The sequence below is a fragment of the Monodelphis domestica genome, chromosome 5, assembly GCF_027887165.1.
Source record: "Monodelphis domestica isolate mMonDom1 chromosome 5, mMonDom1.pri, whole genome shotgun sequence".
Taxonomy (NCBI): domain Eukaryota; kingdom Metazoa; phylum Chordata; class Mammalia; order Didelphimorphia; family Didelphidae; genus Monodelphis; species Monodelphis domestica.
Genome location: NC_077231.1, coordinates 5476385 through 5501476, shown reverse-complemented (window position 1 = coordinate 5501476; position 25092 = coordinate 5476385). Strand labels below are relative to the sequence as shown.

General features: G+C 51.1%; 1 protein-coding gene across 2 annotated transcripts in view; it reads left to right on the top strand.

Moving 5' to 3' along the window:
- Nucleotides 1-24358, top strand: part of SHISAL1 (shisa like 1) — a 111650-nt gene extending 87292 nt beyond the window's left edge. For both annotated transcript variants that reach the window (XM_056797501.1, XM_007502775.3), the window contains exon 5: nucleotides 16601-24358. In XM_056797501.1, the coding sequence (XP_056653479.1) occupies nucleotide 16601 (1 nt within the window). In that variant the 3' untranslated portion in view covers nucleotides 16602-24358. The remainder of the gene's footprint in view (nucleotides 1-16600) is intronic.
- Nucleotides 24359-25092: the final 734 nt, after the last annotated feature.

The window sequence follows — 25092 nt, the reverse complement described above, 5'->3', positions numbered from 1 at the left end:
CCCCCCTCGGACTCTCCAGTGTGTGGCCATGATGGGTGGGTGCCAGGGGGCTGGCCGTGCCTTCTAGAGACACTCCCCAGTGCCAAGCTCACAGGGAGACATCGCCGGGAGAGGGGAAATGGCAAACCACTTCCAGGACCTCAGCACAGTGAACAGCACAGCCCAGAAGTCATCTGCACAATGCACTGGAGGTTAGCCTAAAGGATACAAAGTTGATTCAGCAACTCATTCACAACTCCTGGTCTTGAGGAATTGAGAGGTTAAGGGACCTGCCTGGGGTCACACAGCAAGTGTGTTCCTAAGGTAGGATTTGAATTCAGGACCATTGGACTCTACCATTATACCAAACTGCCTCTCAATGTCTGGTCTATGGTTTATTATTGTCAAGAAGGGGGTATCACTTCCTCTTTGGGGCCTCAATTTTCATGAAAGAGATTGGACTAGAGACTTAAGAGTCAGAAGACCTGAGTTCAAATCCATCCAGGGGACCTGGGACAAGTCACGTAACTCATTTACCTCGGTTTCCTCATCTGTAAAATGAAGATCTTGGCTGTGACCAGTTTTAAGGCCTCTTTAAAAGCTCTAGAGCTGTGATCCTATGACTCAGGGAAATTCCCACCTCTGTCCTTCTGTGATCTAAGATCTCTTCTGTCTCCCTTGAATAATACATGTTCTACAGGGCAGCTGGTGGTTCAGTGGATGGAGAACCACACCTAGAGATGGGAGGTCCTGGATTCAAATGTGACCTCAGACTCTTCCCAGCTGTGTGACCCTGGGCAAGTCACATAACCCTCCCATTGCCTCACCCCTACTGCTCTTCTGCCTTGGGACCAATACATAATATTGGTTCTAAGGCAGAAAGTGAGGGAGTTTTTAAAAATAAATACATAATCCAAGTTCGATGTCCCTTTCAGCCTTATAATCCATCCATAAAATGTATTTAAATTCCTTTTACCAGTAAAGTAATAAATATTAAAGTAGTCCCGATTTTACAGATGAAGAAACCAAGACTCGGAAAGGGCAATTGACTGTGCCACCGTCTCGGGGCAAGTCAGCGTCTGATCTTGCAGTCAAACCCAGGCGTCCTGAGCACCGGAGACTTGAGCTGGAATGAGCCGTTGTTCCCCTTGAGCCCAGGTCTCTCGAGGCCTCCATGGTGCTTGCCCGCTGCCTCCCTTTGAGGAGCTCAGAACAGCTCCCATCCAAGCCCCAGAGGCAGGGAGGCTCCTGGCTGGAAGGTCTTCTGAGCTGGGCCCTGAGGAATGGGCCCGACATTCAGCGCGCTAAGAGTTGAGGACAGGGAAGCAGAGGGAGCAACTGAGCTGAAAAGCTGGGCGTGTGTCGGAGGGACCGGCCAGTCACCACCACGCCTCTTTGGAGCCCTCTCCACGTGCCAGGCACTGTGCTGGGCACTGGGGGGGAGGGGGCCCCAAAACAAAAGGGGAGCCCTCTCGACCCTCAAAGAACTCCTTCCTGTCAGATTAAGCTGTTTATAGCCCAGCGAGGTTCTGCTAGAGTCTCTCCGTTATCTACTTGCCCATTAGCCATAGCATGCCATAGCAAGAAAGGAACTGGGCATTTCGGTTCAACTCCCAGCCCCCAGGCTTGTCTGGGGGACCCTGCACAAGTCACGTCCCTCTTCCAGCCTCAGTTTCCCCACTTGTAAAATGGAAGCAGGGATGCTTGGCCTCCCTACCGCCCAAGTGCATAGAGAAAGAACTCTGTAAATCTTGAAGGGCCAGAAGCAGGAGTTCAGAGTTCTCCCTCAGGGGCTGCCAACTGCAGGCCCAGCTGTGTATGCAATTGGAGGGGGATCCAGAGATGGGGAGCACCCGCTCCTCACCCCAGCAGCTCGCGTGCGTGTGAAATGATCGTTAAGAGCACCCGCCTTCTGGGCACAGCGCCCAACCAGTGGGCCACTGATGGAGGAAGGGAGGAGCCAGCTCCCAGCATCCTCCTGAGAGGCCCAGTTCATCCGTCCTGCAGCCAGAGAGCAGCCAGAAGAGTCCTCCAGGAGGGGATGTTCTTGGGCTTCTGTGAGCCCCGGACCCCCCCCCCCCGGCCAGGGCTCAGCCTCCACATCATGCTATTGGACACGTTACGAAGCCCAAGGAGACCGATTCTACTCCAGTGCGCACGGGGCAGCACTGCGAAGGCACGAGGAGCACCAGCGCCCGAATGGGACGGGAAAGGAGGGACCTGCGATGTCTACCAGTGACAAGTCACAGGGACTGACATCGGCCTTCAGGAAAGAGATGCCAGCTTTCAGGCAGAGCCCGTGAAAGAGGGACGTGTCGGCCCTAGCTTAGAGGCTTCAGCATATGGTTTAGCCCCAACAGTCCCTTAACTTGTTGATTGATCGACTCTTCAGAGCCTCCGAGCTTTGGCATTCTAGGTTCTGCCTCGATGCTTCCCAGATTCTCTTCTCCAAATGCTTCTTCTCTGGCCCCAGGAAGGGCTCTTTCTCCTGTGTGTGTGTGTGTGTGTGTGTGTGTGTGAGTGTGAGTGTGTGTGTGTGTGAGTGTGTGAATGTTTAACCCCAAAGACTGGCTCAGTTGAATCAAGGAAAGAAGAGTTCTTGGAGATACTCAATAAAAATCCTCTTTAAGGGGGCAGCTGGGTAGCTCAGTGCATTGAAGCCAGGCCTAGAGATGGGAGGTCCTAGGTTCAAATCTGGCCTCAGACACTTCCCAGCTGGGTGACCCTGGGCAAGTCACTTGACCCCCATGGCCTAGCCCTTACCACTCTTCTGCCTTGGAGCCAATACACAGTATTGACTCCAAGAGGGAAGGGAAGGGTTAAAAAAAATCCTCTTTAAATGTTCAAATGCAATTTCAGACCCATGAACTCGAAGATACCAGCAGCTGCTGAGGGTGAGAGGCAGGTTGCGTGTAATTATGCCCATGGCACAGATAAGTAATTCCCCCTATTGCATGTAAAAACAATTTGAACATCCATTTATTGAAGTTTGAGTTTTATTGAAGTTTTCTTTCTCTTCTTTGACTTTCATTCCCTTCGTGCCCTCTCCCCTTTCCCGAGAGGGGAAGCAGTCTGATAAAGATGCTACATGGGCAAGCACAGGAAGCGTTTTTCCATATTAGTCATCTTGGGGAAGAGGTCTCAGATTAAAAAGAAGAAAAAGGAAGAAAGTGAAATCTAGTATGTTTCCAGATGGCTTCAGCCTCCATCAGTTCTTTCTCAGACGAGTCTCTGGGATGGTCTTGGACCACTGCATTGCCAAAAATAACTAGGTTATTCACAGTTGTTCTTCTGGTTCTGCTCCCTTCACTTTGCATCAGTTCATAAAGTCTTTCCATTTCTTCTGAAATCCTGCTCATTACAATCCTGCACCATAGCATTCCATAACTCTTCTATACGCCACAACTTATTCACCCACTCCCCAGTGGAGGGACATGGCCTCAGTTTCCAATTCTTTGCCACTCCAAAAAGAGCTGCTAGAAATCTTTTTGTACAAGCAGGTCCTCCCCCCCCCCTTTGCCCTTTTGGATCTCTTTGAGACACAGCTGACCCAGAGAGTTTCAACAACTTGCTTGGGGTCCCAAAGCCAGGTCTTCTAACTTCTAAATCAGGAACAGCTTCCTTGACCAAGAGAACTGGGGGGATCCTCTAGGAGCAACCCAAGTGTACCAGGAGGCAGGCAGAAGTGGGCTCATAGCTCCAAAGGTCAGCCTTCTAGAGAGAAAAGCTGCCCTCAAGGGCAGGGTCTAGGGTTTAGACATAATGAATGGCACCCCACTTCCAGCCTGGGAGATGCCCACTTTTTCCCTCCTCCCTTCAGAGAACTTGCCTCCTCTCATGCCTTTGACTCTCCCATCTCTGGCAGATGGGCTAAGGCAGTTATGGCAAACCTTTTAGATGGGTGGGTGATGTGGGAAATGTCCTCAGCTGTGTGTGAAGTGGCTTTCTCTGGCTTTCTAGTAATGAACTCTAGCAAAGTCTGCACTGGGGCAACGGTGTGCATGCCACAGAGAGTGCTCTGAGTGCCTCCTCTGACACATGTACTATAGGTTCGTCAGCACAGGTGAACTTAGCCAAGTTCTCTCTCTCTCTCCCTCCCTCCCTCTCTCTCTTCTCTCTCTCTCTCTCTCTCTCTCTCTCTCTCTCTCTCTCTCTCTCTCTCTCTCTGTCTGTCTGTCTGTCTCTCTCTCTCTGTCTCTCTCTGTCTCTCTCTGTCTTTCTCTCTCTCTGTCTCTGTCTTTCTCTCTCTCTCTCTCTCTGTCTCTCTGTCTCTCTTTCTCTCTCTCTCTCTCTCTCTCTCTCTCTCTCTCTCTCTCTCTCTCTCTCTCTCTCTCTGTGTCCCTCTCTCTCTTCCCTCCCCCCTCCCCCCTCCCTCCCTCCCTCCCCTGGACTAATAGTCTTCCAAATGTCAGAGGGAAGGCAGGCAGCTTAAAAGAAAATCTCCCAACTGCTGTTCTCAGCAGCTTGGCCCAATTCCATCACATTCAGGCCATCTTTTAATGATTCAGAATCAAACGAGGGGAAAACTCAGCCTTCGAGCGAGCATGTTAGAGGCAGAATAGACCCTGTGGATGGACACAAGTCAGGAGCTCTTCAGCAGACTGACCATCTCTCAAACCACAGACATCTGGGACAAGACTGATTCTAGGAGACACAAAGACTGACTCCTAAACTGACATTCAAGGCCCCCCCTCCAACTTAGCCCCAATCTCCCTTTTTAACCAGCTCATCCATAGTGATAGGCGGGGAACCAAGAAACCTGGGTTCAAATCCCCACTTAACCTTTTGGGCCTCAGTTTTCCTGTTGTCTTAGAGCAGCGATGGGGTATGATGACTAGATCCTCTGATTTGGTTTGAAACCAAAGGTATAGCCTGAAGTCTTGGTTCTGCCATTTGCACCAAAGCAATGTTGGGTGGTTGTTTTTGTTCAATGAATGACCAGCTGTGACTCTAGGCAAGTCTCTGCCATTCTCTAGGTTTCAGTTACTTCCTATGCAAAAGGAGGGTCATCATCCCTGCACTGCCCTCTCAGGAGCTATTCTAAGGCTGAGACAATGATGGGGATAACATATAACAATAGGAACTATTTCTGTACTACTTTACGGTTTTCCTAGCACATTTGTTACCTCATTTTATCCTCATAGCAGCCCTGTGACGAACAGGCTGTTATTATGCCCATTTTACAGAAAATAACCGATCTCTTCTGGCCAGGCATACAGTAAGGGCTTAATTAATGCTTTATCTAGCTACAACCAAATTATGGAAAGCACCTTTGGAGACTGCAAAGTGCTTTGACATTAAGTTGTTATTATTTTTATTTCTGTAATGAAGAGGATGATGGCAGAATCTGAACCAATGATTTCACTGGAACAGAGAATTCCCAGATGAGTAATTTCCACCCACTGATGCAGATCGGCACCCGCTCAGTCACTTAGGTCAGCCAGGCAGCACTATAGTACACAGAGCACCAGGCCTGGAGTCAGGAAGGCTTATCCTCCTGAGTTCAAATCTGGCCTGAGACACTTCCTAGCTGTGTGACCCTGGGTAGATACTTCACCCTGTTGGCCTCAGTTTCCCCATCCGTCAGAGGAGCTGGAGAAGGGAAGAACAAACTGCTCTAGTATCTCTGCCAAGAAAACCCCAAATGGGGTCAGGAAGAGCCAGACAAGTGGAATAATTGCTGTCTCTTAGAGATACAGAAATGGATGCGATTTGTCCAAGGGCCCAAGGCAGAACTTGCATCCAGGATTTCCTGACTCTTCTTGGTCAAATGACCTTAAAGTGTGTGCAAAGTGAGTTTAAAGGCAATGAAGACAAAATCTTTTCCCCCTTTCCTTTTTACAACATTTGCAAATCTTTTTAAAGACCACCTTCCGGGTTCCAGCCCCACAGCCTCTGGAGGGCTCTTTGGATGCTGCTGTTTTCTTTTTGATCCTACAAATCTGACAGCCTGTTCTGGGATGGCTCCCCCAGGCTTCCCTCTGCCGGGCTCAGCCTCAGGCCCTTCCTCAGGGAGGAGACGCCAAGTGGAGCCAGCTTCTTCAGAGGGCGAAGCAGCCCTGCCTGGCCCAGATCCAGCCTGGCCTCAGGGTTCTGAGGCTAGTTCCCTGGGCAGCCAGGCAGGAGCTTGGGAGGGCTGGCCAAAGAAGGAGGCCCAAGGAGCTTCTCTCAGCTAGAGGATGGCACCACTGGAAATGAGCATGCTCACCATCATAAGCTCATCAAGCTGAAGCCAGTTGGTTCAGTCCTCTCCTTCTATAGGCCCAGGAAGCCCAAGTGATTTGTAGGTAGTAATCAGGATTTGAACCCAGGTCTAGGATCTGAAGTGTAGTAATTACCAGATGCAGGAATCGAATCCAGGTGCCATGACTCTGGTACTAGGCTATCCAGCGGTGCCATACTCCCCCATCTAGCCTCTCCTTTGACCTTTGACAACAGTGCGGTTGGAGAGACAGAATCAGGATTGTGCTCCCCATTTCCCTGGGGGTCCGGTGGGAGATCGAGGCTCAGAAAGGTTGGCCATCCAGGCATCCTGCTGGATTTCTGGACCCAAGTCCCATCCCATCTCGCTGATGGCCCCGAGCCAGCACGAACTTGCCAGCTCCTTAACAGAACTGGCTGCCGCCCTCCTGAACGCCCTCCCCGCCTCCAAATGTCCTGTGTGGAGGGCGCTGCCATCTCTCCAGGATGCAGCCTCGATGGTCATTCTTGACGGTGCACGGCCCAGTTCTCCCTTCCCCGATCTGGCCGGGTCTCTCCACTTCCCCTGCTCTAACTCACCCCCTCATCAGCCCTTGCCTGGGCCGCTCTAATAGCCTCTTCATGGCCTTCCCTCTTTCTGTCTCTCATCTCCCCAATCCGTCTTCCGCAAAGCCCCCAGAATCCTCTTCTGAGCTCGGAAAGCTCCAGCATGCCTCATCGCCAACAGGCTAAAACATGTGCTGCGAGGCCCTCCACATGGGAGCTCCTAGAGGAAGGGCCCATTCCATCCGGAGTCTGTCTGTACCCCGCCTCCTTCCCACCTCTGCTCATGCGCACAGGCGTTTCCCCGCCTCCTTCCCACCTCTGCTCATGCGCACAGGCCCTTTCCCTGGCCACGTGGGAAGCCCTCTGCTCTGCCTCCATGGAGAGGCCACGTGGTTTTCCCAGTTGCGCATGTTCTTCCTGGCTCCGTCTTCCCCGTGTGCTCTGTGTGCTCTGTGGCCTTCTTGTAGAAGGGACAGTGTCAGAGGGCCAGAGAGCTGGAAATGGAAGATGGACGCTTTGGAGGCCGTCTGACCCAACTCCTGCCTCACTGTACAGGAGGGAAACAGGTCCGGGTAGGTTGGCTTGCCCCAGTGGAGCTGAGACACAGCCACACCGGATGATCAGGATGCATCTTCCCCTGCTCTAGGCTCCCTCGGCTTGGGCCCAGGCCAAGAAAACCTGCTGGGACTAGGCTCCGAGTTCTAGCATTCCAACCACTTACATCCATGGCCAACCCCAGGTTCTGGGACTCCAGAACTCTGTGGTCCTGAGAGGTCCTCAACGTCCCTGGCGTAAAGCTAGCGCAAGTCCCTGCCATTGTTCGCTTTTCTTCCCAAATGATGCTCGAAGCCTCCGGGGCTGAACTCACCCTAAGGAAGCCTCTTGAAGAAAGGCTCTGAGGACCCTTGGGTGCATCAAGCTTCCCCTGGGCTCAGACCAGGTCCCGAGGCTGGCTTCAGGCCCTGGCACACGATGGGATCTGAGAGAGGGGCTGCTTCAATCCAGAGCCTTCTTTCCCTCCAGCTCCATCATCTAAGACGGAGGGCCTGCTATGTGCTGGGCACTGGGCTGCCTTACCCCTGGGCAACGTGATCTCATTGGATCCAGGTTAAAAGGCATCACGTCACCCTGTCCCTGGAATCCCTTCCTTGGCCTTTGAATCTTAATTAGAATTTCCAGTTACTTGGCTAATGCTTCACAAAGACGAGCTGTGATCTCCCAGAGGCAATCCCATGGCGTGGAGCCTCCCCGAAAGAACGGCCGCAGGAAAAGCTTTGGACCCGTTCACTCAGCCAGCGCAAGGGAGGAGATTTCTCTTTGTGGGGCTGACAAGAATCCGATGTAATTATCCTCTGGGCCCTCTCAAGGTTAATATCGTAACCAGAAAAAAAGAAGCGGGCCTGCAGAGATGGCAGCCGTGCCCAGGGGGAGATCGACGTCCACCTTGCTTAATGGGGCGCACCCGGAGTGCCAGTGTTGCAGGAGTCAGCAAGAAGGCATCTGTCTTAGCTGGCCCGGGTCTTCGGGGCAGTTTCTCGTGTCTCCTACCATTAAAGCTTCGGCTTTAGCTGCCAAAACATTTGCTTCTGGGAATGGATGGTGGCTGCAAGAGTAAACGATTCCCAATTTGGGCATTGTGGGGCCTGGCAGAATGATGGAAGCCAAGATTTGCTTTGGGACTTGAGAAAGCTCCCTCGCTTTTTAAATGGGGGAGGGGGGGCTGTTGGCAGGCAGCAGAGTGGGAAGGTGGGAAATAGAGTCAGAGAGGATTACAGGGACCTCAATGCCGGGATAGTCCAGCCTGCATTCCAGACAAGGCTTCCCCTGATCTCTGGTCGAACCCCAAAGAGGAAACTTCCTAGCTCCCGGGGCACGCACGCCATTCCATGAGGGGAAGGTTATGGGTTTTAGCAAGCTTTTCTTTACACTGAAACCAAACCTTCCTCCCAGTAGCTTCATCCCACTGCATCTAGCTCTGCTTTCTGGAGATATAGTCAGCCTTTAGCTCAGAATGACTGTGGAGCCCCAGTACCCAAGGTGGTACTTTCTTAATTAAAAAGGGTTTCAAGAAACCCAGATCAAGTCGCATCCATCGCTACAGCTAGTGAGGAAAGGGTTGGAGGCAATCACAAAAGGGAAAATGGAAAAGCATTTGTGGGCGCATTCTAACCAACAAGCCTGGAAGCATTTCCTGTGTGCAACAGATACACCCAGTAAAAAGGGTTTGCCAAAGGTTTCGGTCTAAAATTCCTGAGACCTACCAGATAACAGTAACCATGGAATGGAAAGTGATCTAGAAGGTCTTAGTGGATTGTAAACTCAGCACAAACCAAAACGATAGCCACAATTTTGAAAAAATCAGCTTAACCTGCAGTAAGAGAGGCTGGGGGAGGGGGGGGCAGCTCAGTGGCTCAGTAGATTGAGAGTCAGGCCTAGAGATGGGGAGGTCCTAGGTTCAAATCTGGCCTCAGACACTTCCCAGCTGTGTGACCCTGGGCAAGTCACTTGACCCCCATTGCCTAGCCTTTACCACTCTTCTGCCTTGGAGCCAATACACAGTATTGACTCCAAGACGGAAGGTAAGTGTTTAAAAAAAAAAAGAGAGAGAGGCTGAGGGCCCAGAAAGAGGGAAGTGATGCTGTGCTTCTGACCACTGGTCAAAAAAGGTTTCAGCAGATATGTATTATTCTATCCAAGACAATGAGTGAAGTACTAGGGATACAGAGTCTGAAAAGAAAGAGCCACAGCCTCCAAGGATTTTGCATTCTAAGGATAGGGGGAGAAAGAAAAGAAGGGGGGAGAGAGAGAGAGAGAGAGAGAGAAAGAGAGAGAGAGAGAGAGAAAAAGAGAGAGAGAGAGAGAATGAAAGAAAGAGAAAAAGGAAGAGGAAAGAGAAAGAGAAGGAAGGGAGGGAGGCAGGGAGTAAGGAAGAAAAGAAAGAAAAATACAAAGAAAGAGAGAGAGAGAAAAGGGAGGGAGCGAAGAAGAGAAGGAAAGGGCAGGGAGGCAGAGGGGCACTTGAGCTGGGCTTGAAGGAAATTATGAATACCAGAAGGTCAAGAAGAGGGGAAGGGAACAGAGGTGGAGGAAGGGCTGCCCCATTTGAGAGACAGCCCATAGGCCTGTTTGGCTTAGCATGTCAGAGAGAAGGGGGGAATTCATGTGAAATAAATCTGGAAAGATAGACTAAAGCCAGATTGTAAACTACTTTAAATTCTGGCTTAGGATTTTATCTTCACAAGGCAGTGTGGCTTAGTGGAAAGAGCTCTGAACTTGGAGTCAGAGGACTTTGGGTCCAATCCAAAGTAGTTAAATGTGAGGCAGTTGGAAGAGGGAGAACACAAGCAGTTGGAGGGGAGCAACCTCTGAGAACGACTGAGGCAGCAAACCTGGGGAACCAGAAGGACGGTGCCAACCCTCGACAGAAATAGCCAAGTTAGGAAGAGGAGCCAGGTTAGTGCGGGAGATGACAGGTTGTGTTGAGTTTGGCATAATAATAATCACTCACATTTATAGCATGCTTTAAGGTTTGGAAAGCGCTTTACATAAATGAACTCATCTCATGCGCACAGCAACCCGGAGAGGTAGATGCTATTTTTATCTTCATTTAACAGAGGAAGAAACTGAGGCTTCGAAGTTTAGTGACATGTCCGGTTTGTATCTAAGGCACAACGGGGCACTAGAGCTTCCTGACCAGCCTCTCCTAGGAGCTCTGAGGGCAGAGAGAAGGTTGGGACTAGCCGAGGTGAACTTGGAAGAGACGGTCCATGCCAGAGGAAGTATACAGGAGTGAGGACCCGGGTCAGCTTAGGTAACAAATCTGGATCTGGCCCGGAGTTGGATGAATTTCCCATGTGGAGAGGAAGGGCCACCATGTTGGATAAATGGTAGCTGGTTTCCAGCAGGCTCTTGAGAACGGAGCATCTTAGAGCAAATGTACGGAGGGAAGTTTCACAGGGAATTCAGAGGACGTTTCAAGTACCTGCTGGTCGTGCCCTGACACGTGTCGTGGATTGTCGGTCGGTGTTCCCAGGCAATTCTCCAAGACTCCAGATCAGATATTGATGAGCTCGTTGGTAAAAGGAGCTTCTCCTCCCTGATCGTTCCCTCTGTGGAAGAAAAATCACAGGTTGAGACCAAGATAAAATAAAGATAATTGTCAAGTGTCACACTCGGTTCCCAAATAGAAGCAGCGGGATTTGGCAGCCAAGGAGCCGCATGCTCTCTGGGCAGCATTGAGGAAGGCACCGTGCCCAGGACCCGGGAGCGGGTGGCCCCTCCAAGCCCTGCCCTCCCTGCAGTAGAGCCTTCCACTCTGGCCTTCCCCAGCAGCGAGGGCTTTGAGAGACTGGAAAGCAGGGAAAGAGCACAGGAGCTTGGACTAAGAGAAGGAGCTGGAGGAGGCGGGGGAGGACGTGGCGTCCTTTGGAAGAGGCACTTGTGGCCTTGGAGGGCAGAGCCAGGGCCAGGAGAAGCTGCAGAGATTCTAGCTTGACTTAAGGAGGAAATTCTGGCAACGATCAGGGCAGTGCCAAGGAATGGGCCTCCTTGGGAGGTTCGGGTTCTGCTGGATACCAGCTTGGTTGAGTATAAGGCAAACGTACAGGTCAGACAAATCCCTTTATGGTGTTCCTTTTGATTCTGCCAGTCCGTGAAGGAAGTTGGAAAAGAGTGTAGAATGGGGCAGCCTTTGGCGATACCCCTTCAGCCTTCAGCCTGTGTCACGTGTTTTTCATTCATTCATTCATTTATTCAACCAACATTTTTCTGTTCAGAGGCTAAGCCTCAAGTATTGATGGTATCAAGAAAAATAGAATTGTAAGTTTTTCATTGACTACCTATGTGATGTGAGCCAAGTCACTTCCCTCTCTCAGAGCCTCAGTTTACTTTTTCTATAAAATGGGCTGTGAACGACTGTGTTTCCGCCCAGCACAAATCCCAGTGCCTTGCACACAGTAGGTGCTTAACACATGTGTGTTCATTGCAAGGGGAGGAATATCAGTAGCCTCCAAAGCCTAACAGCCTCCAGGGGCTCCACTCCAGGGCCCCTAATCTTAAGGTGTGCATTATTCAGTAGGGTACATACATATGTGTTTATCCTGGGACAATGGAAAATAGCTAACTAATTTGAAGTTAGAGAATCCATGTGCCAATCTTAGCTCTGCTCCTTAGACTCCGTCACCTTGGGCAAGTCACTTGTCCGTTGGAACTTCATCTCCCCATCCCTAAATCAAGGAGCCTAAACTCAGTGGCCTCCAGGGTGCCTTTTAGCCATGGGAGGACACCTCTCCACTGAGTCAAAACATGGTACATGTTCTTCAACCAACAGGCTTAGGGAGCTGCCTGGGCCCCCGAGAAGTGAAGGGGGTCCCAGAGCCAGGATTGGAACGCAGGTCTTCCTCTGCCCTCCATCCATGAGGCCACACTGACATTCAGCCTAAAAGAGAGAGAGAGAATGGGTAGCTCTCCATCAGATCCCAACCCCCTGTCCCACCCAGGAAGGGAGCAGCAGAGCCCCATTTCCGATGCGCTTCTCCTCCCTCCGGGCTCTGGACCCATTCTCATTCCAGTGGGCAGCGCCTGGGTCCACCAGGCCGGAACGTGACTTCTCAGGGAAGCAGAAGGGAGTAAATGTTTGCAAATATTCCTTCAGCATTCGCTGTATCGATTTCATGCCTGGCTGATAATCCGACTCGATTATTCCTCCCTAGTTTGCCCTGGGATGGGGAATGGCCCCGGGTCCTGGGACGGAGGGCCCGGAGTGGAGCCCCTGGAGGCTGGCCACGGGGGCTCCCCGTGTTCCTCCCCCTGCAATGAACAAACACGTTAAGCACCTAATGTGCGCAAGGCACTGGGATTTGTGCTGGACGGAAACACGGTTATTCACAGGAATCCTGGTGTTCCAGCTGGGAGAACAGAGACCATTAGAATGGGAAGGGCTTAGAACAGGGGGTGTCGGGCTGGGAGTGGCCTTAGAACATGACCCAGTAGTGCCCAGGGCCTCAGAGCTCCTTGGAAGCATCACTTCAGAGAGGGGCAAACTTGACCTGGTTCTGAGATCACCCGATTGTGAGTGAGTTGGAACCTCTCCCTCCTCCTCTCCGGGACCCTGGACGAGCCTCTCTGGGCCTGAGTTTAGAGCCTCTTCTGGAAGGTCTGGCTCCAAATGTCCTGTACTTGGATCCCAGGACTGAATCTTGGGGGGATCCAGAGCAGGGACTTGCCTAGACGCCTCTGGCAAGCCATCTGGCGAAGCCTGTGGACTCCTTTGGGGACTCAGGCTTTGAAATGCACCAAATGCAGGGAAAGTAGATTTTATAGAAAGTCACTAACTCCCTACATGTATGCACACATGTACATGCATGTGTCCACATGTGCGGTGAAAATCAAGACTTCCGTTTTTCCAATCCAAATTCACGAATCCCCTGAATCGGTCCATGAACCTCTTCAGGGCCTACTGGCCCCAAATTAAGAACTCCTGCCTGGTCTGGAGCAAAAATATCATAAATGAAGGGGTGGTGCACACAATTTGGGTATGCTTTCTTTAACGCTTCCCTTCCATCTTGGAATCAATACTGCACATCATTTCCAAGGCAGAACAGTGGTAAGGGCTGCAGGCAATGGGGGTTAAGTGACTTGCCCAGGGTCACACAGCCAGGAAGTGTCTGAGGTCAGATTTGAACCCAAGACCTCCCCTCTCCAGGCCTGGCTCCCCCTTTGAATATGCTTTTAATAGTCCCTGAAGATTCTAAGTATCGGAGTACAATTTTTACTTTAGAAAAACCTGCTCTTGGATGTCAGATGAAGGACTCGCACTCCCAGTAAGAGTGAGGGACCTCAAGCCCACGTCCTTTGAGGATCAGCTGAACACCCTGAGCATGGAGGAAAGATAGCAGAGGCATGAAATGAAGCCTTGCATAGAGGACTGAATTTGTTCTGCTTGGCCCCAGAGTGTAGAACCAGGACCTTGGGGTGGCTGGAAAGGGAAACAAAGGAGCAAGCAAGGGCTTGATAGAAGGAAAGGCTCAGTAAGCAGTTGAAGCTCTCTACCACCAGAACGTACGCTAACCTCAAAAGGGTTTCCCCTCACTAGAGGAGAAGCCAGTTTAACCTAAGAGATCCCTGAAGATCTGCTCTTGCCTCCACCACAGCTCAGCTCCCCCTTGCTTCACAAAGGACAAAATATGCCAGGTTGAGTCCCAAGGAAAGTGTGAGCCCCCCTACCATCCCCCCCCAGCAGGATGTTTCTCCTCTCACTTTGATGGCGACTTTAAGATACGTACAACCTTGAGGCATTTCTTCTTCTTCCTTTTTTGGAAAATTTTATTTAATTAGTTAATTTAGAATATTTTTCCATGGTTACAAGATTCATGTTCTTTCCCTCCCCTCCCTCAGCCTCCTCCCATATCCAATGCACAATTCCACTGGGTTTTACATGTGTCATTGATCAAGACCTATTTTCATATTATTTATATTTGCAATATCGACCCTTGTGATCAAGCAGTTGTTTTTCTTCTGGGTTTCTGCTCCCACAGTTCTTTTTCTGAATGTGGATAGCATTCTTTCCCATAAGTCCCTCAGAATTGTCCTGGGTCATTGCATTACTGCTAGTAGAGAAGTCCATTACATTCGATTGTGCCACAATGTATCCATCTCCATATACAATGTTCTCCTGATTCTGTTCCTTTCACTCTGCATCCATTCCTGGAGGTTGTTCCAGTTCACGTGGAATCCCTCCAGTTCATCATTCCTTTGAGCACAATAGTATTCCATCACCAACAGATACCACAGTGTGTTCAGCCATTCCCCAATGGAAGGGCATCCCCTCGTTTTCCAGTTTTTTGCCACCACAAAGAGTGTAGCTATAAATATTCTTGTACAAGTCTTTTTCCTTGAGGCATTTCTGGAGAAGGGAGCGGATGCTTCCCAGTTGCCTGGGTATCTAGTGAAAACTTGAAGTGATTTGCCCTGCCAACCAGAGCAAGGTACTTCCTTCGTCAGCCCTCAACCTTCCACATCACTGAAAGACTTCAGAGACTAGATCTAGGCCACTCCTCTGGGACATTCCAGAGGCAGTGCTCACTCAGGTGGCCTCAGAGAATCCTTCCAGCTCTGGGCTTCTGTTTTTGCCTCACTTCCTCTTTGCAAAGCCATTCCCCAGTACTACTAGAGAGTACCACAGAATCCTGACCCCTGCCCATCCTTCCTAAGTTTTCTAATGCATGGAACTGAATGGAAGGACCATTGTCCTCTTCCCCCTAGCAACATAGATCAGAGACTTCTGGAGTTAGAAGGGTCCTTTAAGGCAATCTGCTTCAACTCCACTCGTTTTCCAGACGAAGAAAGCGTGTCAGAGAGAGGGAGAGATTTTCACAAGGGCACACAACTAGTAAGAGCAGCATTCACGTCAGTGTTCTTTCCACCACATCGTAATTCTACCGCGGTAGCCCATGTGCCCCACATCAACTTCCTCTCCAGAATTAAATTACTTTGCTGGGAGCACCTGCTGTTCTTACCTGCCAGTGGGAACAAGAAGAATAGATAAGGCCCAGTTTAATCACCACATTCAGCAGCAGCTGCTGCTGAAGCTGCTGAAAACGAATGGGCACGTAAGGCAGTGAGACTCATAACACACGAGGCACCGTGGGTCACGGCTGGGTGCCCTGATGTTTCTGAAGCTCACTTCTCAGCTCAGCAAAGGGCCTGGATTCAACTGAATTCAATTCAGCAGATATGTACTGAGTGGTGTCTAAGTATGGAGCTTACAACAGAGCTGGGCTTGGTGGAGATGCAAAGATGAATAAAACCGAGTGCCTGCCCTCCGAGGGATTCCAGACATAACTCGGGAACGGAGGAGCAGATAACTGCAAAGGAAGGGTCTCCTCCATCTTGGGCTGGGGAGAGGGTCCGAGAAGTCTTCCCGAAGGGGGCATTTCCTCCCTCTGGCCAGCATCTTAAATCAGTCTGAAGTTGTCAGGCTTGGAAGGAAAGATGGAAGTCTCACAAGAGAAGTTCTTTCTGTTTCCTGGGGTTCCGTTTCACTGTTAAATCATCACGGCTAGCATTTGCTGATAATCCATTTTGGAACCGACTCAGCCCCAACTCCCCAGGCCAGATCTAGAACTGGAAATGGGGGAGCTGGGAGGGAGCTTCGAGCAGGGGGTCAGGGCTGGAAGGGTTTGGGTATGTGATCCTAGGCTTCGCCCATCAAAAATCAGAATTTAGACGTGGAAGGGCCCTGTCGGGTTAGCTAGTCCGCCCGCCCCCCACTGTCCAATTTAAGGAAACTGAACCTCAGAGAAGTTATGTCCCTTGCCGTGGACCCCACGGGAAAGAGCTGAGATTGCGGCCCAGGACTACTACATCTTGCAGCCTCTCCCCTGCCCCCAGCGATACTCGGCATAAGGGCATACTCAGGCCCAGGGGGAGAAGCTATGGGGAAATCACATGGCGGGAATTTTCCTCCTCACTGATTATCACAGGATTATCCGCTCAGGTCTCCAAAGACATTTTCATTTCATTTTCTAGGAGACCTCCATGGCTGTTCAGCCCTATTTCAGCCTTCCCTCCCTCTTCCTTGACCCCCGAATGCTCCGCCCCTTCCCTAATCTCCTCCATCCTTCAAGGCCCAGCTCGAGCAGGGGAGGACAAAGAGAGGATCACAGCCTTCAGAGCCTTGGTGGAAGAAGCCTGACTTGGGTTGGGTAGGAATTGTCTCAGGGCCTGTAATGGACGCAGTCATTATGCTATGCCAGACCCAATGCTTGGCGCTGGCGGGGGTTCAAGACAAAGAAAACGTCCACCGCCCTCAGGGGGCTCACATTCTTTCCAAGATGGCGGCATCCTTTTCACATCTTTTTGTTTGTTTCCTCAGAAAACTTCCTGCCGTGCCTCAGGATGGGAGAGGGGAAGATTACAAAAACACAGGCAGCTTCCAGAAGGAAAGACATCCAGGGGGACAGAAGGACCAGCCAAGAGGGTGCTGGCCAGTGGCTTGGTGCCTGCCCCGTGTCACCTTTCCGCCGACTTAGGAAATTCCACTCTACAGAGAAGAAGGGTTCCCGGGACAGCAGTCCATAAGCAATATTCCCGTTGTAGACTGGGGTCCCTAGAAAGCTGATGTCCTATTTACCAAGAGAGTGTGGGCAGGAGCCGGTCTTGAGCTGCTCTGGCCAAACCGAAGGGAAGAAGGATTACGAGTGGCTAACGTCACCTTTCTCTGCCTTCCCATCTCCAGTAGTCGCCAAATCAAGCTTAATCTCAATGTCAGAAATATTGAATGTGAGTTGTTTGTTTTCCTTTTCAAAGCCCCAATTCCCCAGGGAATGGCTCCCTGAATGTGAGCAGGGGTAGCCAGCCGGGGACCAATCAGGGTGTCTGGCCATCTCCCCATGGAGGAGGAAGGGAGGGGGCCGCAAGTCCCAGAATGATTCCTAATTCTTTGGCTCCCTGGATTGCCCACAACATAGAATGTTTACACCAGAGGGTACCTTATAGATAATCTGTTCTGACTCCTGTGTTGTATAGAAGGGGAAACTGAGGCTGGGAGGGGGAACAAGATTTCAGGGTCACAGAAACAAGTCAGAAATCCATGATCCTATCTCACATTTCTACAAAACTTGTGTTTGTAAAGAGCTTTCAATAGTGGGGTCACGTGAGGTAGGTCAAGCACATGGATCGTTATTCCCCATTTTACAGAGGAAGAAACTGAGGCTCAGGGAGCTTAAGTCATTTATCCCTGGTCACACAACTAGTAAGGGTTGGAATCAGGAGCCAAACTAAGATCTCCAGACTCTTTCCAACAGATCATGGTGCCTCTGAATGTTTTTTGTTTTTTAATTGAATTGAGTTAACTCTCCCAATTATGGGATGCTCGATTCTGGCCTTCAATTTCCGGCAAGAACCCTGCTTGGAAAAGGAGTGTGTGTAAATGTCTCTGACAAAAATAGACGCAATTCAAGTCCGTTCCACAGATGCCGAGGTGTATGCTAGAACAATAACAGCACCGGTTCCCGGCCATTCTCACAGTGAATCCCCTCCAAGCCCCCACGAGGAAGCTGGGACTGCCTTACTATTCCCATTTGCAGATGAGGACACCAAAGCTCATACACAGGAAACTGTTGCTCCCCCAGCCTTCCAGGTCCTCCGTCATGGTCTTTGGAGATCGGTGAGGAACCCGGAAGAAAACATTATCCGTCTAAGTATTTGATCAAGTCCCTGCCCAGATTCCTCCGATGGGCTCTCCTCTACCCCCAGGACACTGGCAGGTGTCCCCCCATGACACGCCGAGGGGTTCCCTTTGAGTCTGTAGCCCTTTGCACACGGCCCGCTTCCATCTCTGGGCAGAGCTGACCTCCTTACACCCGACTCCCATCTAGGGCTGATGGCGCCAGACCTGTCTCTTAGCAGCAACTCAAAATCCCCTTTATTCTCCCTTCTTGCCTTGGCTCTCTGCCTTCCAACCCAGAGAAACGGTTGTCCTTCCTTACCCCGGAGCTGCATTTCCTACCCAGAGAAGCCTCGTCTGGCCCCCAGGCCAGGACCGTAGTCAGCTTCCGCCCAAACGCAGTCATCGGGGCCTCAGTGGGCATGCGCGAGCTCCCCTTGGAGAAGCGGCCCCATCCCTCCTGACTCCGCCACTGAGGGTCCCTTTCTTTGCCTGCTCTATCGAGGTAGGGAGGCCCCCCACCCGCCCGTCGCCGTCTTTCCTCGATTTGCCTTCTCTCTCATTCACCATCTTGAGGCTCCAGGCCTGCATTGCTTCCCACCATTCCCTTTGGATCACCCTAGAAACCAACCAAACTAGTCGCGGAGCTTCCCCGAGCCCGTCCTTGGCCAGGGAGAGACGGGAGCCACGAGGGCCTGTCGTCATCCCCCTGGGGAGTGATTCCACCCGTGGGGCCTCAGTTTCCCATCTGCAGGGTTAGGTCGGTTCCCTTCCAGTTATCCTGCTCCCGGCTCCTCTTGAGTTCCCTCCCCAGGAGGAGGCACCAGACTTGGCTGTTCCAAAGTTGCCCCCAGAGATTGTTCAGTAAGTCCTGGGACTCCCGCGAGGTCAGGAATGGGACTTTCTGGAGCCTGGGAGGCTCTGGTTGCTGGTGAGTGACTAGGCAGACGCCCACGTGATCAGGCTCCTTCCCGAGAATTTGAATTCACGCCCCTCCTCCGCAAGTTGGGGAGAATAAACCCCCGGGGCAGGGAGGGTCCTAGAAGATGAGCTCACAGTGTAGGGCCGGGAAGGACTTGGTGGTCCTCTCCTCTCACCAAGGCTCTCTCCTTAGTGGAGGCGAGTGACGGGCCGTGTGCCCGGCCTTCCGGTGCTCCGAGCACTGCCACTCCTTCCTCAGAGGAAGCGGTCATGGAAACCCCCAAAGCAGGCTCACTACTGTGGCCGAGCCTCCTAGCCCTGGATGTCAGAGCTGGGAGAGACCGCGAAGTTCCCGTCTGGCATTTCCGTGGCCCTTACAGAACGCAGCGAACGTGTTAGGAGGTTTCCCCTGACAAACACCATCATCCCCATTTTACAGAAGAGCAAACTGACGGCCAGACTCGCCCAGAAGTTACAGAGTGGCCGAGGGAGGCGAGGTCTTCCCATTCCAAGTCCTGGGCTCAGCCGACAATGGCCCCAGAGGCATCTCCGGCTCTGTGGCGATTCAGAGAGCATCCTGGGAGCTCGGGGAGCTCAGGTTCCTCTGAGCAGGTGTGAGGAGCCCAGGCCCCGACCCAGGGCCGCTGGCCTCCAGGCCCTCCCAGGGAACGCTTCCTGCCCATCAGCCAGTCCTCTGTCAAAAGGAAAAGGAGCCCCCGCCCCACCCCAGCCCGTTCCTCGATGCCGCTCCCGTGACTTCCTGTGTTTTGTACGACTCTTTTTCCCTCTGGGAATTGTGTGTTACTAGCGAGCAGTTCTATGCTTTCTCCCCAGCCCCCCACCCCCACTGCCAACATAGGCGCGTGCTCTTTGTGCTGAGAGGTGCCTCCGGCTTAACTGGAGTCTCGCACTCTGCCCCAGCCTCCCGAACAGCCCCGGCCTGGCCCCACGGTAGAGAGAGATCCTGGGCAGCAACCGTAGCCCACCACCCCAGGATGCTCTGGAGCAGCCACGGCTCCTGTCCTCAGGACGGCCGCCCTGCAAGTCTCTGCTGGACCGATGAATTCAGACCACTTAGAAAACCAAATGCAGACCCTGGGCTGAGGCGCTGCCTGTCGGGGTTCCCCTGTCACCCCCAGGGAGCCCCCAGGTCCCATCAGCAAGCCGTGTTTGGGCCACAAAAAGCCCCTGAGAGGCATTATCTTGCTGCATCCTTGCAGAGACCCTGTGAGATGGAGGGGGGGGGGTCCTTCTACCCATTTCACAGGTGAGGAAGCAGAGGGAAGGGAATTGGTAAGTGATGGAGGCAGGACTTGAATCCAGGTCTGGGAACTTCCAGGCCAAAGCTCGCCCTGCTACTTAATAGCTTTGGGGGATTGCTCAGGTTCTGCTGTTTGCCCCACCAAGATCATGTCCATCTCCTCAGCTCTGAGAGAAGAGGACGGGAACCCCAAATTTATTCCATGAGGCTTTTGTGGATTTCTCCTTCCCCCACTCATTTCCACCCTCTGCGCGGTGCTACTTTCAGCCTGTTTCTCACATGTTCATTAACGGGTACTCCAGAACAGCACAGTTTTCCGATTGCTTCTGAATGACTCCTTCCTGCTGCCCTTTGGTTATGGATCCCAGACCTCAGATCATTAGGAGCCAGCTGCAGACTCGGGGCTGAGGACGTCTCTCTCGTCTCTCTCATCCCCCCAAACAGCCCCCAGAACAGTAAACACTTCCCATCAGACGTTTGGTCTAGAGCACACCAAACGCTTGAATCACAGAACGAAAAAAGCGAAGCCTCAGAAGGGACCCCAGAGATCCCTTAGCCGAGGCTCCCCCTGAATCGAGGTCCTTCTTGAATACCCCTTTCAGATAGTACCTGGCTGCTCCGGGGATACAGCCAGTGACAGGGAGCTCACCACCTGTTCAGGTTGCCAGTTCCACTGCTGGAAAGCTCTAAGTGTTCTTTCTTCCCTCAAGCTAAAACCTGCCTCCTAGAACTTCCTGCTGATCCTCCTAGTTCTCCCCTCTGGGGCTAAGCACAAGTTGAATCCCTCTTTCCCATCATAGTCCTTTAGATATTTAAGGAATCAAAGTCTTCTCTTCTCTAGGCTAATATCTCTCCGCTTTCTAATGGATCCCCCAATGGCATGGACTCAAGCCCCTTCACCATTTTGGTTGCCCTCTTGTGGGCCCTCTTGAACATCCCCGTGTTCTGGTATACTGAACTGAATCCAGTATCCAAACGTGGCCTGGCCAAGAAAAGGACAGCAGGACTTAGACCTCCCTGGCCCTCGACACTGTGTCTCTTAATATAGCCTAAGACTTAACTCGTTTTCTTGTCTTCTATGCCACTCTGTTGTTGATTCCTAGTGAGTATGTGTACACTAAGAACACCTGATCCTTTTCACTCAAACCAGTGTCTGACCATGGTTCTATCTGAATGGGCTGCCCACTCATGGAGCCAGGGTCTCCATTACAGAGATTAAGCAGCTGCCCTCCCTTGTAACATACACCTCCGCAGTCTTATAATCACATTTTCCATTCTGGACTTGATTAGATCAGAGGGCCCCAAGAGGAAAGATTAGGGAGCAGTGTGGCTAGAAAAGACGAGTTTATTGCTTGTGAACTATCGGTCCCTTGAGGTATCTTCAGCACAGAACAGCAGTCACAGAGCATCCATGCCTGCCCATGAGAGCCTTGGGGGCAAGACATTCCTGACACAAAGGAACACATTATCTTGAGAGAAATTGAGTCACAAACTCAGGGCTCCAAAAAAGGGGGCTCCTCCTGAGCCCCTCGGGCCATTTTACATGTGTACCAGGGAAGGGTTGGCACAGGTTAAAATGAACTAATGAAGCAGATGCTTCCCAACAACCCAGCATTCAAGAACGTCAGCACTGGGAGAGATCTAACACAATGAACCACTCACTGCCTGAAGCATCCAATAAACCCAGCTAATGAGAGAGTCACGAGGCTAGGGACATGGTCTGACCTGTGGTGGGTGGGTGCCAACAAGCTATTTTTCCATTCTCCAGAAAACCCAACAATACTGCTTACAGTATCATGGCCAGAAGCACAGCTCTGGTAAATCCTAGGACGGAGACAAACAACTGGAGGCAGTCACAAACAAATGGTGCATGGAGGCCATTGTCTTCCATCTGGCTCATTCCATCACCCAGTCACCTTCACTACAACCTCCAAAGTGTAGTACAATGGAAAGAGCCCAAACTTAGGAGTCAAGAGATCTGGGTTCCAGTTCTGGGACTTCCCCTAACTCCGGGTGGTATTTCCCATCCCTGGGTCCCCATTGCCTCCTCTGTAAAGGGGGGGGGGTTACTGAGGTTCTGTCCATTTTCAAATAGAGGGTCCAGTGATCTATGCCACGTCCCCTCTCTGGGTCTCAGTTTCCTCATCTATGACATGAGGGAGGGGGTTGAGAACAAACATCATGGAATGCAAGGTCTTGCTCCAACCCTCTAAATCTGGCTCTTGATTTCCTGGGGTGGGTAGGATATTTGTACCCAGTGTTGGGAAGTAGAGGACTTGGTGAAGAAGGCAGCCTCATTCTTTGAGGAACGAGCCTGGCATTTGTCTCTACCCTGGGATTCCTCTGCCTGGTCACAAATGGACTATGAAAGGCTCCACAATTCCTAACCAATCCAGGACCAGAGTAGCTGATGGAAGATCCCAAACCAGCGGACACAAGCTACAACCAGGACTTTGAACCCCAAAGATGTCAAGATAGGATCCCTTGTCGGAATCATAGCATACTGGTCTATGAAGTTTGGTGTGACCCTCTGCTCTGTACCATGTTGATTGCTGATTGTTGATTGCTCAGCCAAGATTCACGCACCATGTCAACAACCTGCACCCTCCCCACAGAATGTAAGCTCCTTGAGGGCAGGCACTGCCATTTTGGTCTCTATCTGCCCCATTGCTCCCCTAGTGCCTGAAACGTGGTAGGCATTTAATTCATGTTTGTCCAATCAAGTTGAATTAAACATCAACGCTGGGGTCACATCTATCAGAAGTGAACCTCTGGCATCACAAGTCATTTCTTCGAGGACTTGTAATATTATGTCAATCCCTGAATGGTCCAATACCCAACCAAAGGTTGACAGTAGCTCCTCCCCCCAATCGGGACTCCCCTTCACTAAGAATAAAAAGGTAGCATCTTACTATAGCCAGCAGCCGCTGTGAACAAAAATGGTACCTAGAAAGGGACACAGATGGTGCCATTGGCTCCCTTGACGTCATTGACTATCCAGATTCCATAACACAACTAGTGATGAAGGTTTGGCTTCTTTGGTGCAATTGGGGTGCCCCAGCTATTAACATCTCTTCTTGGGCTGCATCCCAACTTGGCTATGGCACTGAATCCCCGGCAAAGAAGGTGCACCCAGGCCGGCACTGGGCATGCTGTCCCTCTGAAACTGACAGGGGTGACCATGAAAGGAGCCTCTTGGTCAGCCGAATCACTTCACTGGGTCCACACACAAAAAGGAGAGGGAAATGAGTGTCCTACAAAAGGACCTGGCACACTGGCCAAATTTTCCATCCAGTCAGCCATTGAATTAGGTCTTCACTAAGGTTCTTTGACTCCAGAACTAGGAAGAACTTTGGAGAATATCTAGTCCTCCCTCTCCTCTTACAAGGGAGAAAACTAGCTGGGAGAGGGGAAGGGCTTGCTCATAGTCACACAAGTTGTAAGCAAGCTGGGATTGGAGGCTGGGCTTGCCTGGTCTTACTATTCCAATAGGTGTTCTCCAGCTCTGAGAACCTCGGCTTCTTTTTGCATCATCATTTCCAAACCTGGCCCATTCTTGGCCGTTGGGGTTCAAATTGTTAAAGCAACGAATCCATAAGGATTTGGCCCTTATAAATTGGGCAATACCAAGACAAAGATTTCCCACTTCGAGATTCTGAAGAAGTTAGATTGTGTAGGAAACCCTGGAAGCTAAATGGAATTGGGTCTTAGAACCGATTGAATTTCTTTAGCAGTTGAGTTGCTCATGGTAGGAATTAGCCCCAAATGATTCTTTTGTGTTCTCCCCATCTCTTTCCAGTTCGGAGCTGGGAAAATGGCTCCCAAGTCAATAACGGAGTCCAAGGTGAGGTTACTTGCAATAACTGAGAGAGGATTAAAGGACAATGAGCTTATCCATCTTCTTGAGCTGGAAATATCACTCACGGGGGGAAAAGAACAAGAAAGCCAGTGTGGATTCTTCTCTGTCCCCTCCACTGACCAGGAGTAGGCTGGGTAGGTGGGACCCTGCTCTTCTGTCTCTCTCTCGTATAGACAGACCCCGGATGGGCTCAGTCATGGGCTGTTTCTAAGAAACGGTGTCTGGGAAAACCAAATACTACCCAATAGGAATAATAATAATAATAATAATAACAACAAATAATAACCACCACGTGTTTTACACTGAGCGTGATTAACGCTGCTTTTGTCTTTCTATACTGTAGTTTTTATAAAGATGTCTTTTGGTTTTACTAAATGCGTGTGATGTCAATTACTCCCTATTAAAATTGGCTTTAATGTTTCAACATGGCTCTTTGGAACTTTGTCGGTCTGGGGAGGACCCCGAAGAACCCAAAGAACCTTCCCACCCTCTCCCAAAGGCTCCGCTTGCCTGGATGAAGAGAATGCTATTGGGGAAGGGAGGGCATCCATACAAAGGTAGAGGGTCCCACAGAGGGATCCATGGACTGGAACAGGTCCCCAATGTGCCCAAGAGAACCACTGCCATTGAGACAGAGGCAGAACTGCTGCCAGAGTTGGCTTAGAAGCTCAGGGCTTTCCTGGACACACTTGTCTTCCCCATAGCTAGCACCGAGGGATCCCACCCTACTAGCCACCGCAAAAGGGGCAGCAACTGAGGCAAAAGCAAAAGTGCATTTGTCAAAAAAGCAGAGCTCAAGCTCACATTTCCTCTCTAGCCCCTGTCATACACAGAAGTATCGACCACTCATCCCCTTCTCTTACCATCTTTTCTTCCTCTGATGTAATCGCATTCCACCCCTTGGCAGACTGGACATACTCTTTTTTATTTTAACTCCAACTTTCCATCTTAGAATCAATACTGGGTATTGGTTACAAGGCAGAAGAGCATTAAGGGCTAGGCAGTGGGGGTCAAGTGACTTGCCCAGGGTCACACAGCTGGGAAGTGTCTGGGTCACATTTGAACCCAGGACCTCCCGTCTCTAGCTGGCTCTCCATGGACTGAGCCACCCAGCTGCCCCATACTCTTGTACAACATTGGACATCTGGGCCCTCAATG